We start from the raw sequence: 14217 nt of genomic DNA on the forward strand, positions 1-14217 counted from the left end.
AATGAATGGGAGGTACTCAGGAAATATGAAGTAGCCATGTCATTTTCACAGGAAGATGAATCATGTACCCTAACCCTGTTCCCCAGGGCATTCTAGGTAGTCACTGGGAGGTAATCTTTAACTGCATTAACTCATCCATGTTTATAATCCTGCACATGCTTATAGTCTCTTTCCCCTTACATTCTTCAGTGTCTTAAAATATCCCTCTGCTCCCCGGCTAGTCACTTAACACTACTGTCAAATTCAGCATAGCAGTGGATTGTCAGCATAATAAAATAAGCAGTTAGGAAAGCAGACATTTTAAAGTAGACAAGTAGGTCTCTGCAGAGTAAGAGCAGACATTTCTTGCTTACTTGATGCTTTTTTCTTAAGTATGTTAAAATTATTTGGGAAGAACATCAGATATTTCAAATTTTTCATTTTTGAAAAAATGGAAAAGTACAAGTTCCTTCTAGGGATTTGAATAATTTTGAGTCTATGCAAAGAGCTTTATTCATTGAATTTTCTTTTTTCCTTCTAAACTCAGCTTTACTTTTAAGTATCTGTAGGAAAATGTCATAATAGCCTTCAAGTTCACTCAGATGAAACATGCAAATAAAAGCTTCCTTTCTCTCCTGATCTTATATCCCAGCTCTGCTTTATTCTTCTCCTTTCCATCATTCACCCAGACTTCAATGGAGAAGTTCATTGAGGATCAAACAATCCAGCTGTTGTTTTCAACTTTTGCTATTTTAATGTTTATTTTCCAAATCATTCCCTATTTTTCTTCTAAAAATATACTGCCACATCATTATTTTTTTTGGAGCAACTCTAATGCTTTCTGTTGCTAGATATCTGATCCAAATCCAATATTTTTCTTGGCAGTTAGTGAACATAATAATAAGTAGGGAATTTTTTTCTCTCTACATTTAGAGTTGGGGAAAAAAGACACAGTTCACAATTAAAACAAATTTAAATACTGAGGGAAATTCACACCTTAACATACATTCACAAACATTGCTCAAAGGGAGAACAGCATGTTAAAGGGATGCTCTTAATGTATATTTGCACCTAGGTTTCTCCTCCTCAATACCTTTTCTTTTTTTGGATATATTTTGTGATTTAAGTAAAGATGTGCTTTCCATAGCTTTTTTCTTTATTTTAAAAGTGTTTGTCAAAATGATAGTATGCACATAGAAAACAAAAAGTTTCAAAGTTTAGGATGACAGTGAAAAGCGAAAGAAAATTATTTCATTCCACTCCGCCATTTTAATCCTGAAACCCATTTTTTAATGACTTCTGGCCTTGCTTTTTTTCCTTGATTTTTTTATAACATTAGAAAACATTTTTATATATCTGTTCACTGATTTATCGACTGAGGTCATATTTATGGCCCAAAGAACAGGAGATTTAGATCACTTAAACTATACCCACCATCTTTTTCTAATTTCTAATAGATCTATTAATATTTTCTGAAATTTAATTTTTCAAGACTTTAAAAATTTTTTTGCTTCCTCTAAAATAAAATTTCTTATCTCCCTCAAATTAAATATATTGAGGATGTTTATGTTTCTACCCTTCCCTCAACCTTTTCTTTCTCCTTTTTTTCCCAAATTCTGTCCACCAGCCATTTACACCTACATTATTAAGACTAATATTTTCACTTCACTTTTTGTCAATCATTAACTATCAAGTTTGTTTATAACAGTGTGTCTAAAAAGTCAAGGAACATATGATTTTCAAAGAGTATATCAGTTCCATTTTCAAATTATATGGTTATATTCAACACTCAGGCATCATTTCTGGTGAAGTTTCCCTGCACTTTAAGCAAAGGCTTTCATTGTTAACTTAAAAACTCAAAAAGTTGGGAAATATAGGACAATATTTTTGTCTGTAATTTTATTTTAAGATTAACAATATTAACCTTTCTTCAGGTGAACCATTTAATTATTACTTTAGACTTAAAGGAGCTTCACCTCATGGGTTTTAGATGAATTTGTTATTTTGGAGCCAAATACGTACCATTAGATGATTTAAATAACCCCCCAGGCAATTAATAAATAGTTTTATAGAAAAGCCTCCAAAACAAACCAATGAAACCTGAAGTCCTGTTGCAAAATTAATAGTTAATTAAAATTAATACGATATAATTTTTAACAGAGTCTACATGAATTTGGTGATGAACAGCTTATCAGAGAAAAGCCTGACCTGCCAAAATGTAGTTTTCTGCCTAAATGCAGTTTATATTTTGTTTCAACCCCAAATATAACTCGATTCTCTATACCAAAATAAGCTTACAACAGAGAATGCAGATGTATGTTTGAGTAAAAATATTAGAGAAAGAGAGAGAAATAATTCTTAGATTAGCATATAAATTTTAGCAGGCATTTACTGAGCACATGAGAAGAAACAAATCTCCAAAGATATTAAAAACAAAGTCTTATTATTTAAAATAAACTTTGAAGTTATTTTAGCCATAAATATGAATAATCTGCAAATAGTAATAAGTGATCTTAAACCAGAAACTGTTATTTAATCATCTACTCTTTCAACAAATATTTACCCTGAAGAAAAAGAGCACAAATGCCTCTACCCTCATGCACTTTACACTTAGTGAGGCAGACAAGTAATTATGAAATAAATAAGGAAAATTCATAGTGTGTCAGATGGTGATTAATGTTATGAAGAAAATAAAATGTAAGAAAGTAGATGGGAAAGGAGTGCACTTTGAATAAGGTGGTAAAAGTAGGTATTACTTGAGAAGAGGCACTTGAAAAAAGTCCTTAAGGAAATGAGGGAATGAGTTAAGGCAGGTGAGAGAATCGCCTGCAAGGCAGAGGGAACAGCCAGTGTGATGGCCCTGAGGCAGATTCATGCCAAAACTGTCTAAAGAAAGGCAGGATCAGGGTAGCTAAATGTACATTGTGGCAGCTTGGGTATTTTCCCTCACAATTTGCCCCATATTTCTCACCACATTAATGTAGGCTATGCACAGTGTAACCAAGAATAACTTAAGGGCATTGTAAGGATTTGACTGTCACTCTAAATGAGATGGAAAGCCCTTGATAGTTTTGAGCAGAAGAGAAACCTGGTCTGTCTTACATATTAAAAAGTTTGCTTGCTTTGAACAGGGACACCAATTATAAGATCATTGCAATAGTCAAGTTGAAAGATGTTGTTAACTTGCATTAGTGTAGCAACATCCAAGGTTGTAAATGGTTGGATTCTGCATATATTTTGAAGGTAGAGACAGTATGATTTTCTGACAGGTTAAATGTGGGGTAAAGAGAGAAAACTTAAGGATGATTCAAACATTGTTGTCAGCAACTGGAAGAACGGAGCTACCATTTTCTTAGATGTGGGAGATTATGGATGAGACCTCTCACTCCTAAGCTAGAAAGATAGATCAAGTGTTAAATTTTGGTCATGCTAATATGGAGATATCTTATAGCAAACTGCATAGTGATGGCAAGTAGGCAATTAAATATACAATTCTAGAATCCAGGTGAGTAGTGTAGGTTGGCAATATCAATGTATGGAGCATACTTAAAACCATGAGAAATAATCTGATCACCAAGGCAATGCAGCCAAATAAAGAAGAGAAAAGCTCTGAGTTACTCCAAATGTTTAAGGTCAAGGAGTAGTGTTTACTAAGGAAGAAGGAACCAGGAGTATGTGGTATCTGGGAAGCCATAGAGGTTTAAAAAAATGTATTAGGGCTTCCCTGGTGGCGCAGTGGTTGAGAATCTGCCTGCTAAGGCAGGGGACATGCGTTCGAGCCCTAGTCTGGGAAGATCCCACATGCCACGGAGCAACTAGGCCCATGAGCCACAACCACTGAGCCTGCGCGTCTGGAGCCTGTGCTCCACAACAAGAGAGGCCGCGATAGTGAGACGCCCGTGCACTGCAATGAAGAATGGCCCCCGCTTGCCACGACTAGAGAAAGCCCTCGCACAGAAACGAAGACCCAACACAGCCAAAAATAAATAAATAATTTTTTTAAAAAATGTATTAATGAAGAAAGAGTGATCAACTGTATGAAAGATTGATGGTCAGTAAGATAAATCAGACCATTGATTACCATGACAAGAGTATTTTCAGTAAAGTAGTTGGGACAAAAGCTTGATTGCAATATGGAATAGGACAAAACAGTTTGGTTATGGAAATTGTAAACAACTTTTTTGAGGAAATTTGCTGTGAAAAATAGCAGAGAAGTAGGATAGTAGTAGCTAGAGGAGGGTGCGGGGTTATAAGAGATTTTGCTTTGGAGTTGAAATTTTAGTATCTCTGGATTATAGTGAGGACGATCCAATAAAGAGGGAAAATGTATGACTATTCAGCATAGAGATGGAAAGATTGTTGGAGCAATGTTGCTAGAAAAGACGAGAGGGGATGGGATTTGTTGCATCAGGGACGCCATCATGTGAAGGACAACTATGAAACACAGGGATGAAGAATAGCAGAGTCTGTATAATGAGTGATTCAGATAAGAGCTCATTACAGACTTACGTGAATGTTCAGTTCCACATAATGGTTTAGGATTACTCCTTTGTAGTACAAAGCAGATATATAACAAAACCCACTTTTTAATATTACTTCTAGTTGAACTTCCTGTGGTCAGGTTAATACACTGAAAATAGATATATAATTATCAGTGGGAGATGTAAATGCAGTTTCTCCTAACTGATCCTCTTTTTAATTCATAAAACTCAGTTTGTAAATGACCCTTTAAAAACAGTATTTGGGGTTGAGTTAAACGTGTCTCATGAAGTACAACGAAATGTTGTAACATGAAAGTCGTTACAGTGACATGCTATGCCATGCTATTGTCATGCTGAGCAAGTAGCCTCCCACCCACTGATGGTCCACATTATTGAATGTTGGACAGGGAAACGAGTTTCAGTATAAACAAATCAGAGACTGAATTTTTTCAAAGTGTGTGTGTGTGTGCACGCACACACATGTGCATTTATGCTATTTCAGATATTAATGTGCAGAAGGTAAAAAATTCTTATTCTTTGCTTTCCCCATTTGTCCTCTATAGTGGAGAGATGTTCTAAAGATAGGAGATTTCATAGAGTCCTCAAAAGAATAAGGAAATTTTCATATTCACTTTCTGTAGACTAAATAGAGAATTCTCTCAGACCCAGGCAAATAAAGATTCCCTATGTGTGTGTGGGTAAATTTGAATGCATACAGACATCAGACAAATTTCCTGAAGCTGTCAAAGTAAGGGAAATCTTAAATTAGTAGATTTTCTGAGAGAATACTGAACAGTTTTTGAAATATAACTATTGTCTACATTAGGAAGACTCCAGTTTTCTAACTACATTGCTTTCACAACAAAAATCTAGCATGGCAATTGAAGCAGGAGGAACTGAAGTTATTGTGAAAAGAAACCAGTAGTGCTTTAATTCCATAAATTGTCTTTCTTCTTTTTCTGCTAATTCTCAGTTAAGCTCAATATTTCATCAAACACTGATAGAGCCTTTATCCTGTGTCAGATCCAAAAAATAGATAAATGAAAAGAAACAAGGCTGTCCTCAAGCTACCTACATTTCAGTGGGGAAAACCTGGAAACAGTTTCTCATACTCTTGGGTGACAGATGTATTTGGACAGAGTAAGTGTTCAGAGTCAAGAGGAAATGGGAAAATAAGAGGTGTGATCTCTGCAAAACTTATTATCAGAATGAAGATACAAGTCTTCCTTTGAGAAATGCCTCAATCCATCCCCCATCCCCCCACCAAAAGCAACACAATGTGTATTCAGTTGTCACTGTAGAGAAAGCTACATTTATTCAAAGTAGGGTCAGAATAGGAGCAGCTAGCAGTGGCTCTGATTCTTTCACAGGATAAAGTATGCAGTCACTTCACAAGGTTCGCCAGAATCTGGTGTCAGTTCCTCTGACCTAAACTCTCCCAGCCTCACTCACTCTGCTCTAGCCACACTGGCTTTTGGCTGCCTAGCCTTCCAAGCACATTTCTTGGTTAGAGCCCTTGGCAATCTGCTCCTTTTTCCTGGAAGGCGCTTGTCCCAGGTTATACATAGCTCCTCTCCTCACCTGCCCCAAGTCTTTGCTCAAATCCCTTTACAAAGAACCTTTTCTGGCCATCCTTCTTTAAATTGCTGCCATGCCCCCTACCCTACCGGGGAAACTCTTTACACTGATCTAGTCACATTTTAACCTACTACTACATGTTTCTTCTCTTATAATGATTTAACCTACTATATCACTTTGTAAATTATGTTTTTATGTGTTTCCTCTCATTAGACTAAGCTCCACAAGGATAGGAGTTTCTCTCCAATATATTTGTTGGTGCACCCCTAGTGCTCAGAACAGTGCCAAGCACATAACAGGACATGATCAATTTGTTAAATAAATAAATGCTGTAAAAACATTTTTGCTGACTTCTTATGTTAGTTGGTGAGAAACTCATGCTTCTCATAAGCGTGTGACCAATGGTGCCATGTGTTGTTATTTTAATCACGGGAATTTAAAAGTGGTATAAACCATGCAATACCCAGAGGTGAAAAAACAATGTCAAAAACCTTATCAAACTGCTATGGAAAATATGTTTTAATAGTAGTAACTAATAGCTACTCTGTTATAACAATCAGCACAAAAGTATATTTATTATATTTACTATAAATATTTTCTCTCCCTGCATTAATTCATAACTGGTTGTAGGGAAGAAAATTCAGACAGAAGCCAGGGTGAAATTCATGTATTCAGAAGATTTTTGAGTACCAAGTAGGTGCCAAGCAGTGTTTTGTCATAAGGACTAAAGTGGTGAGTAAGAAATACCTGTAAGGAATGTGTTCTATTTTTTTTTTTTTTAAGGAACGTGTTCTTATGGCCTTTACATTCTGCGTGTTCCATGTTCTCTCTTGCTCTTGATTTTGTAAAAGAGATTGCTATGCCAGTATTCAAGGCAAGGTCTGAGCTCATGCATTTGGACGGCTCTGAGAAGGACAATGCCTAGCAAAACCACAAGGGGTGTGAGTAATAAGCAATATGGTGTTTAGTAAAAATTAAACAATGTTTTGAGCTCAGGATTTCCTTCCATACCTGCTATTCACATCAGTACTGATCGCAGAACAAGACTTGAGCCTGTAAGACAAAGGAAAGTAGAGACACCTGCTGGAGCGACAGGGCGAGGAAACAGGAAGGAGCTGGTGACAAAGACTATGACGTTTCATCTAAGGTCACAGAAAGCAAATGGTCAGAAATGTGAATAGACAAGAAAGTTCTGACTGCTAATCAAGAGCCTTAATAATTAGATATTACTAGTGCTTTTATTATAAAATATAAAAGGGTAATAAAGAACAATTTAATACTTGGAGTATTTAATTCAAAATTATCAAGTGTTAATTGAAAATCCATTATATTTAGCTACTAACAAAGTAATTATGGGAGAGTTCAATCTCCACTACAACATATTTTTTGAGGTAAAAGATACTGAAAAGGGTATTTTCCTTTTTCAAAAAATTAAATCTTCTATGTAAATTAGAAAACAAACATTTAGGCTTCAAGAAGCCCAGCTGTTTTCGATAGATTGGATTTATTTATTTTCTAAGAGATGTAACAATGAGATAGATCTATGAGGAATGGAGGATGTGGCCCCTGAGGTCATGGTGGATGTGTTTTCTCAGTTTGCCCATGCTGTGCTAAAAAGCTGTTGTCTAAGGCAAAGGCAGCAGAAGAAAATGCATTAAAAAAAGAAAGGGCTCCTGTGAATTTATGAGAAGTGCATCACAGAGACAAATATTTCAGCCATGCAATTCCATTCGGCCTTTTCAGCTGTGTGTCCATAGCAAGTCAACGGCTAAATTGAAAAATCAATTCCAATTTAAATTATTGGAATAAAGAACACCAGGAGTCAGAGATAAAATGGCTTTGTTCTCTGAGATCCTTTTTAATTGGAAAGTTATTTCTTCAGGGTATTCTAATGGTTCTGAGGGAAGATTGCAAAATAAAGTTGATCGGCTGGGGGAAGGTTAATAGCTAATGTGCTTTCCTTGCTGTTCAGCCGCCTCCTGTCTTTATGACATCCCCCATCATATCTGGAAGGATTGAAGATTCTAAATCATTTGATACATGCAAGGACTGTATTTTCTTTTAGTCTTTCAAAAACAATCCTGAGGCTGGAACCTTGGCAGAACTTAATTTCTCTTTCAGCCTTTCTAACTGGACTCACTTTTGCTTACAAATGTCACAGGACCTTTGTCTTCTTTCTTTTCTTTCTTCTTCTTCTTTATTTTTATAAATTTTCCTGATGGGGATGTTTCTCTAACAATGGAGTGGTAATTAATGGAAATAAAAGATACCTGAAGAGGTTGCTAGTAAAAACTTTGTTCTTCAATGACGGAAAAAGAAACCTGTATTAAACAGGTTTAAGAAAAAGAAACAGGAAAATGAAACAGGAGAAAGAAACCTGTATTAAACAGAGGAAAAATATAGTTATAGACTTAGTAGATGGAGAACAAAGGTACAAAGACAGGGCAAAGGAAAAAAAATTGTAGATATAGATAATGTGAATAAATATTATTATCAAAAAGTTAATATTGAATGCATTGAGAAACCAAAAGTCATATTTAGAAAGCTTCAAACCAAAGTTAAAAACTAAAATTTAATTACACATTTGATAACCTTCGCTCTGCCTGTAGAAAATTGTTTGGGGCAGTTGTAGATTAAAAACCTTAAATGAGCATTTAATTTGAAATTAATAAAACAGTTATGGTATGTGTTAGGAAAAGTTACTGAGGTTTGCTTAGTATATTTAATTACTGTAAAAGAGATAAATCTCATTGCCAGGTAATGAACTCAGAAATGCAGATACAGTAAATATGTACTTACATTCTTGTTATTAATGCATTAAATTTGTGAGAATATGTAGGAATTTAATTAGCATTTAATAAGATAGCTATAGCAAATTACAGTAGTTAGATGTTAAATGTAAATTAATATTTTTACTATCTAACTGATATTAACTAATTAATTACTGTTTATTACATAGCAGCTAGATTTATCTTTTATGGTGTTATTAAATCTCAATTAAAATGCTCTTTTAAGAGGGAGCTTTCAATTAAAAATAATATTCTATAAGAATTTCATAACTCCCTTCTCCTTCAGGACTTGGGGTACAAAATGTACCAAATCAAATAACCAAGGTGGCTTAGAAAGGAACCCAATTGGGACTGTGCTTGAGTTGTTCAAGCAATTCCAGACATTTCCAAGTAAGAAGGACTAATTTATTGAAAGTCATATTTTTTTACTATTAAAGTTATAAGCATGCATAGGCCTAGAAAGACCCTAACTTGAAAACCTCTCTCCACAGTTAATGATACTGGGTTCATGAATTATTTCTTCAAGAAAAGTGACTATGTGTTATTAAAATAAAAATGCTATTTATTATTGTTATTTCTCCCTTGGTGTGACTTAATATATCAGTTACAACATGGCAATTAATTGGGAGCAGATTTTGCTAGAGGGGGGTTAAGTAACATCATGAATTCAGTAAGGGGTCAATAATCAAACCTATTAGACTGGAGGAAAAAGAAAATGAAAGAGAAGGAAATATACAAGTTGAAATTTTATTTTTCTTTCAGGGTCTGGTGGCTCCTGTTAATTCCTAGAATGTAGTGTGCTCTCAATAAATGTTTTCTGAATGGAATCCATTAAATCTCCCATATCTGGCACCACATAATTCCTGCAGCAACTTTATAGTTATTTTGAAATCTAATCTCAGACAGTATAGAGTAGAGGTTAATTATCCCCACAGTTTTAAATCCTGACTCTACCTCATTCAAGGTGTGACACCTTTGAAAAATCATATTACTATTACCATTACTATATATTACTATTCTGTGCCTTGGTATCCTCTATAATTACAGATGATAGAGCCCATCTGAGGATTATCATGAGGGCTAATGGAGTTAATAAAAATAAGGCACTTGAGAACAATACCTAGCACATAGCAATAACTCAATGAATGCTGATTGTTATTATAACCTCCAATTTTAAAGGGATGGTATTCTCTACAATTTGGAGCTGGAGAAGATACATTATGTTCTAGCACACTAAAAACAATTGGAGAACAAATTAGCTTATTTTTATCTAGGTTTCTCTCCTTGAATAATTAATCTCCGTTGTTGTAAATATTTATCATTACCCACAAGTCATTTTTTAGCAAATCTATAAATACTATGCGATTTTAATCTTTTTCTCATGAATCAATCCTTGAAGATCCATTGTCATTTTTGTTCCTACAATCTTCAAGCATAATGAAGATATTAAATAAAACCTATCTTACATTGATTCTTGCTTCACTCTACTTGATATCTAGCATCTCAGCTCAATAAATAGCCATTCATCATTATTTTTTTAGTCAGTGTTGGGTCTTGTGACAATATTCTTGCCTAAGCTAAGTGAAATTAATTTTCAGTTAATATTGCCCAGAATTATTTTTAAAGCACAAACATTACACTGCTTATAATGCTAACAACTCATGTTTACCTCCAATATGTGAAATTTGCTCATAAGTTTATTACTCAAAAATTACTTGTTTATAATATAACTTAATACTTAAAATATATTTTTTATACTCAATTTCTGTTATTTTCTGAAACAATGAGCTTAAAATCAGGAGAAACAAATTCTGATACCAGCCACCACAGGCACACCATTTATATAATCTTAGCTTACTTTTACACTTTTGTAAGAAAGGCTTTGATAGAATAACCTTTTAAAAAAAACCTCTAAATCTAGCATGCTATTAAATTACACTCCAACGATAAGATTCTCTATTACTTGTGTTTGGCTTAGCATTTTTCTTTTGCTTGGCACTTCAAAATGTTGTGTTTTTTCCCCCCAGAAATGAACATGTAGAAGGAATAAACTTTTACTATAAAAACCATTAGCCACAAATTTAAATTAAATGGATGATGCTGTCTCCTGTTCTGTGAGTAATAGCAATGAGGATATTAATATACCCATGATTAAAAGAATAAAAAGCAGTGAAAATAATGGATGGAAAAGGCAAGTCCAGGGAGGTGTGGTGTCTTGTTTTTTTTTGATTCTTCATCAGTCTCAGCTGATTCAACCTTGGTCTTTAGATGTGTAAGTCTACGCTCTGTGGCAGTAAAGAACTAAAGGAGAAATGACAGAGGATTTGACAGATGTGCAGAAAAAAATGCTTTACGCAAGAGGAAAAAGAGTAAAGACGAGAAGGAGAAAAAGAAAGCAAACATTTGGTCAGAGAAGCTACTGGGGGGAAAAAGAGGGGAAAAAAGTGGATAGAGGATACAAGTGTTCTTTGAATGTTGAGATATGTGTCTGAAATTGACTGAAAAGCACGTGGGGAGGACATTGATTTTCATCACTAATATTTTTAATGGATCCAATCAGAGTTTGACAAAGAGGAAAAAAATAGAACTAAGAACAATGAGCTAATCGCTTTGAGGATCACCTAAAATAGCTGCAAGGAGAAGGGTTCAGTAGACAAGAAGAAACCGAAGTCACCAATAATGACAGAATTGTCTAAGAGGGGACAAAATTGAATGCTTAACTTAGCGTGGCTCCTTTGACCACAAGGTCTTACTCCCACAGGACAGGAAGTAAAGAGGTACTCAAGGATTCACTTGGCTCACAGTATGTGATGAACCACATTTTTGGATGTATTCCTCAAATTGTTCTCATTCTGCTCTTGGCTTTTGTATGTACCTGCTCATCTACTCCTATTCTTGTTCTGTCCTTTAGGTTCAATGCATGATAATCTTATAACTGCTTCAACCTCAAATTCTCCCAATCTTCTGGTTCTTCACCTTAGCTCTGCTGCTTCAGTGCCCCTCAAAGGATAGTCCCCATTTTTACACAACTCTTGAACATCTCTCATGCTAGTACATCCAAGAGGAAATGGAAAACACTATTTTATAATGCCTTGACTTGCCAGCCACAAAAAGCCTTCCATATTTCACATAATACCAGTGGTGGCAGCATTAAAGAAGGAAAATGCTGGAGAAATAAATACATGGCATTATTCAGACAACACCTATTGCAGAGAAACAGGCAATATCATATTCCTTACTGGAGATTAATCTCTGAGTGGGTATTCAGATACATTGTGCAGGAGGAATGGCACAGAGCGTCCTTTCAAAGACACATGAAAACAGGGCTTCCCTGGTGGCACAGTGGTTGAGAGTCCGCCTGCTGATGCAGGGGACAAGGGTTCGTGCCCCGGTCCGGGAAGATCCCACATGCCGCGGAGCGGCTGGGCCCGTGAGCCATGGCCACTGAGCCTGCGCGTCCGGAGCCTGTGCTCCGCAACGGGAGAGGCCACAACAGTGAGAGGCCTGCGTATCGCAAAAAAAAAAAAAAAAGATACATGAAAACAACCACTCCCTCACTGCTCTGCCCATGCTACTTACATGTCACAGATGTGCCTCTTACCAGTTCTGTATGACTAGCATGCAACATCCATTATTGGACCCACAATAGTAAGCAAGTGGTGAAATGAATATATTCTCCAGCCTCCACTCTCAGAACATTGACATAATTCTGTTTGAGGGTGGAACAGTCATCTAGGTTAACAAAGGCATGAGTCTCTTACATAGATTCATGTGACCAGGGTGCCAGATCCTCACCATGCCTTCTCTCCCTTTGCTTTTCCTTCTCTTTTCCCTTTTCAATTTACTTTTCTTTCTTCTTCTTTTTTTTCTTGCTTATTATTCTATCTCCAAAGAGCTGCTGTCACCTGTCTCATCCTCTCCAGTGCCTCTGCCACAGCCCCCTTAGGCATCCTTACTCTCACCTGGACAGTGACAGCTGCCTTCCATCTGGCTTCTCCTCCGTGATCATTCCTTACACACATCTTTAGACACTGGAGTGTACTCTGAGGCTTAAGAGATTGGCTCAAGAGATGTGGACTCACATCAAAGCTTGGCCACTGGCCTAGCTGGACGACCTTCAACAAGTTATTTAATCTCTCTGAGCCTTAGTTTGCTAACCTGTAAATTGGGGATGGCAACCTGGCTTGTTGTAAGGATTCAATTATACTTGATTAATATGAACTTAATACTGTTCTGGCATGGTAGCTGCTACTGTAATTTTCTTTTTTTAAATTTTATTGATGTATAGTTGATATATAATGTTGTGTTAATTTCTTCTGTACGGCAAAGTGACTTGGTTATGTATATATAAAACCGAGGAAACATATATATACACATTTTTTTCACATTCTTTCCATTATGGCTTGTCACCAGATATTGAATATAGTTCCCTGGGTTACACAGTAGGTACTACATAGATTTTTAAATCTAGGAACAGTATGATTTTATTCACTTTATATTTTAATGGAATTCCTAGTTGCTTACTTGCTGTGGTTTTGAGATTGCAACCAAGGGACCAAGGGATTCCAGAGAGACAGTATTAGCCAGTGCCATTTGAAACTGATGAATAAAGTCCAGAAAAAGACAGTGTGGGTTGGCTGCAGCAGTGGCTAAGCAAACCACAGAACTATGGGGAAAAGCTAACCATGGCACTTGGACAAAATACCAGAGCTGAACGTCAGAGCCTGGGTTTGCTTTGAGGGTTGAGGATAGATATAAGACTTCTGACTGCTAGAAAGGAGTTTTGTATCTGAGAGTAGGTCAAGTGGGAACACCATGGCATCCGGGGAATAAATTTAGGGCTACTAAACTGTGCACTTCATACATAGTATCTTTCTAAGCATTTGGAGACACGGAGAAGAGCTTTACCCTACCTCAAACTTTAACACCCATGGAGGTCTTCACAGATCATTCTGTTAAGAAAGACAATATGGAAACCAGTTTCCTTTTGATGAGATACTTGCAGGTGATAGAAAATGAGAAATCAGGTAAGGGAATTTTAACATGAAAACTAAATTAGGCCTTGAATATCTATTTACATAATCAAAGGAGAGATTACATTTTTACCAAATTCATCCATTTTGTTACTCTTCAGTATCCAAAAGAGTTGTGCAGTATGACGCTGTGTAAAGGCACTGGGAGAGTAGTGGTGCTGTTTCTTGGGCATCCCTCACATTCTAAATTTGAATGTGTCCTTTATTATAAAATGCATAATTGATTTGAAAATAGTCGTAACAGAGGATGAAATAGAAAAGGTATTTCTCTGAGTTAAAGAAATACAGAAGTTATACCAAATGGAAGTTTTTTAGAGCACTGGTTCTGAAAATTTGTGAATCCCTAGGTGACACACA

At 35.9% G+C, this 14217-nt stretch overlaps 1 protein-coding gene across 1 annotated transcript in view; it reads left to right on the forward strand.

Moving 5' to 3' along the window:
* Positions 1–11839, forward strand: part of LOC112405516 (transcription factor TFIIIB component B'' homolog) — a 70658-nt gene extending 58819 nt beyond the window's left edge. Inside the window, 1 exon segment of the mRNA XM_024753947.1 lies at positions 11739–11839. Coding sequence (XP_024609715.1) covers positions 11739–11839 — 101 coding nt within the window.
* Positions 11840–14217: the final 2378 nt, after the last annotated feature.

This window comes from Neophocaena asiaeorientalis, unplaced genomic scaffold, assembly GCF_003031525.2.
Source record: "Neophocaena asiaeorientalis asiaeorientalis breed wild unplaced genomic scaffold, Neophocaena_asiaeorientalis_V1.1 scaffold212, whole genome shotgun sequence".
In the NCBI taxonomy this organism is placed as follows: domain Eukaryota; kingdom Metazoa; phylum Chordata; class Mammalia; order Artiodactyla; family Phocoenidae; genus Neophocaena; species Neophocaena asiaeorientalis.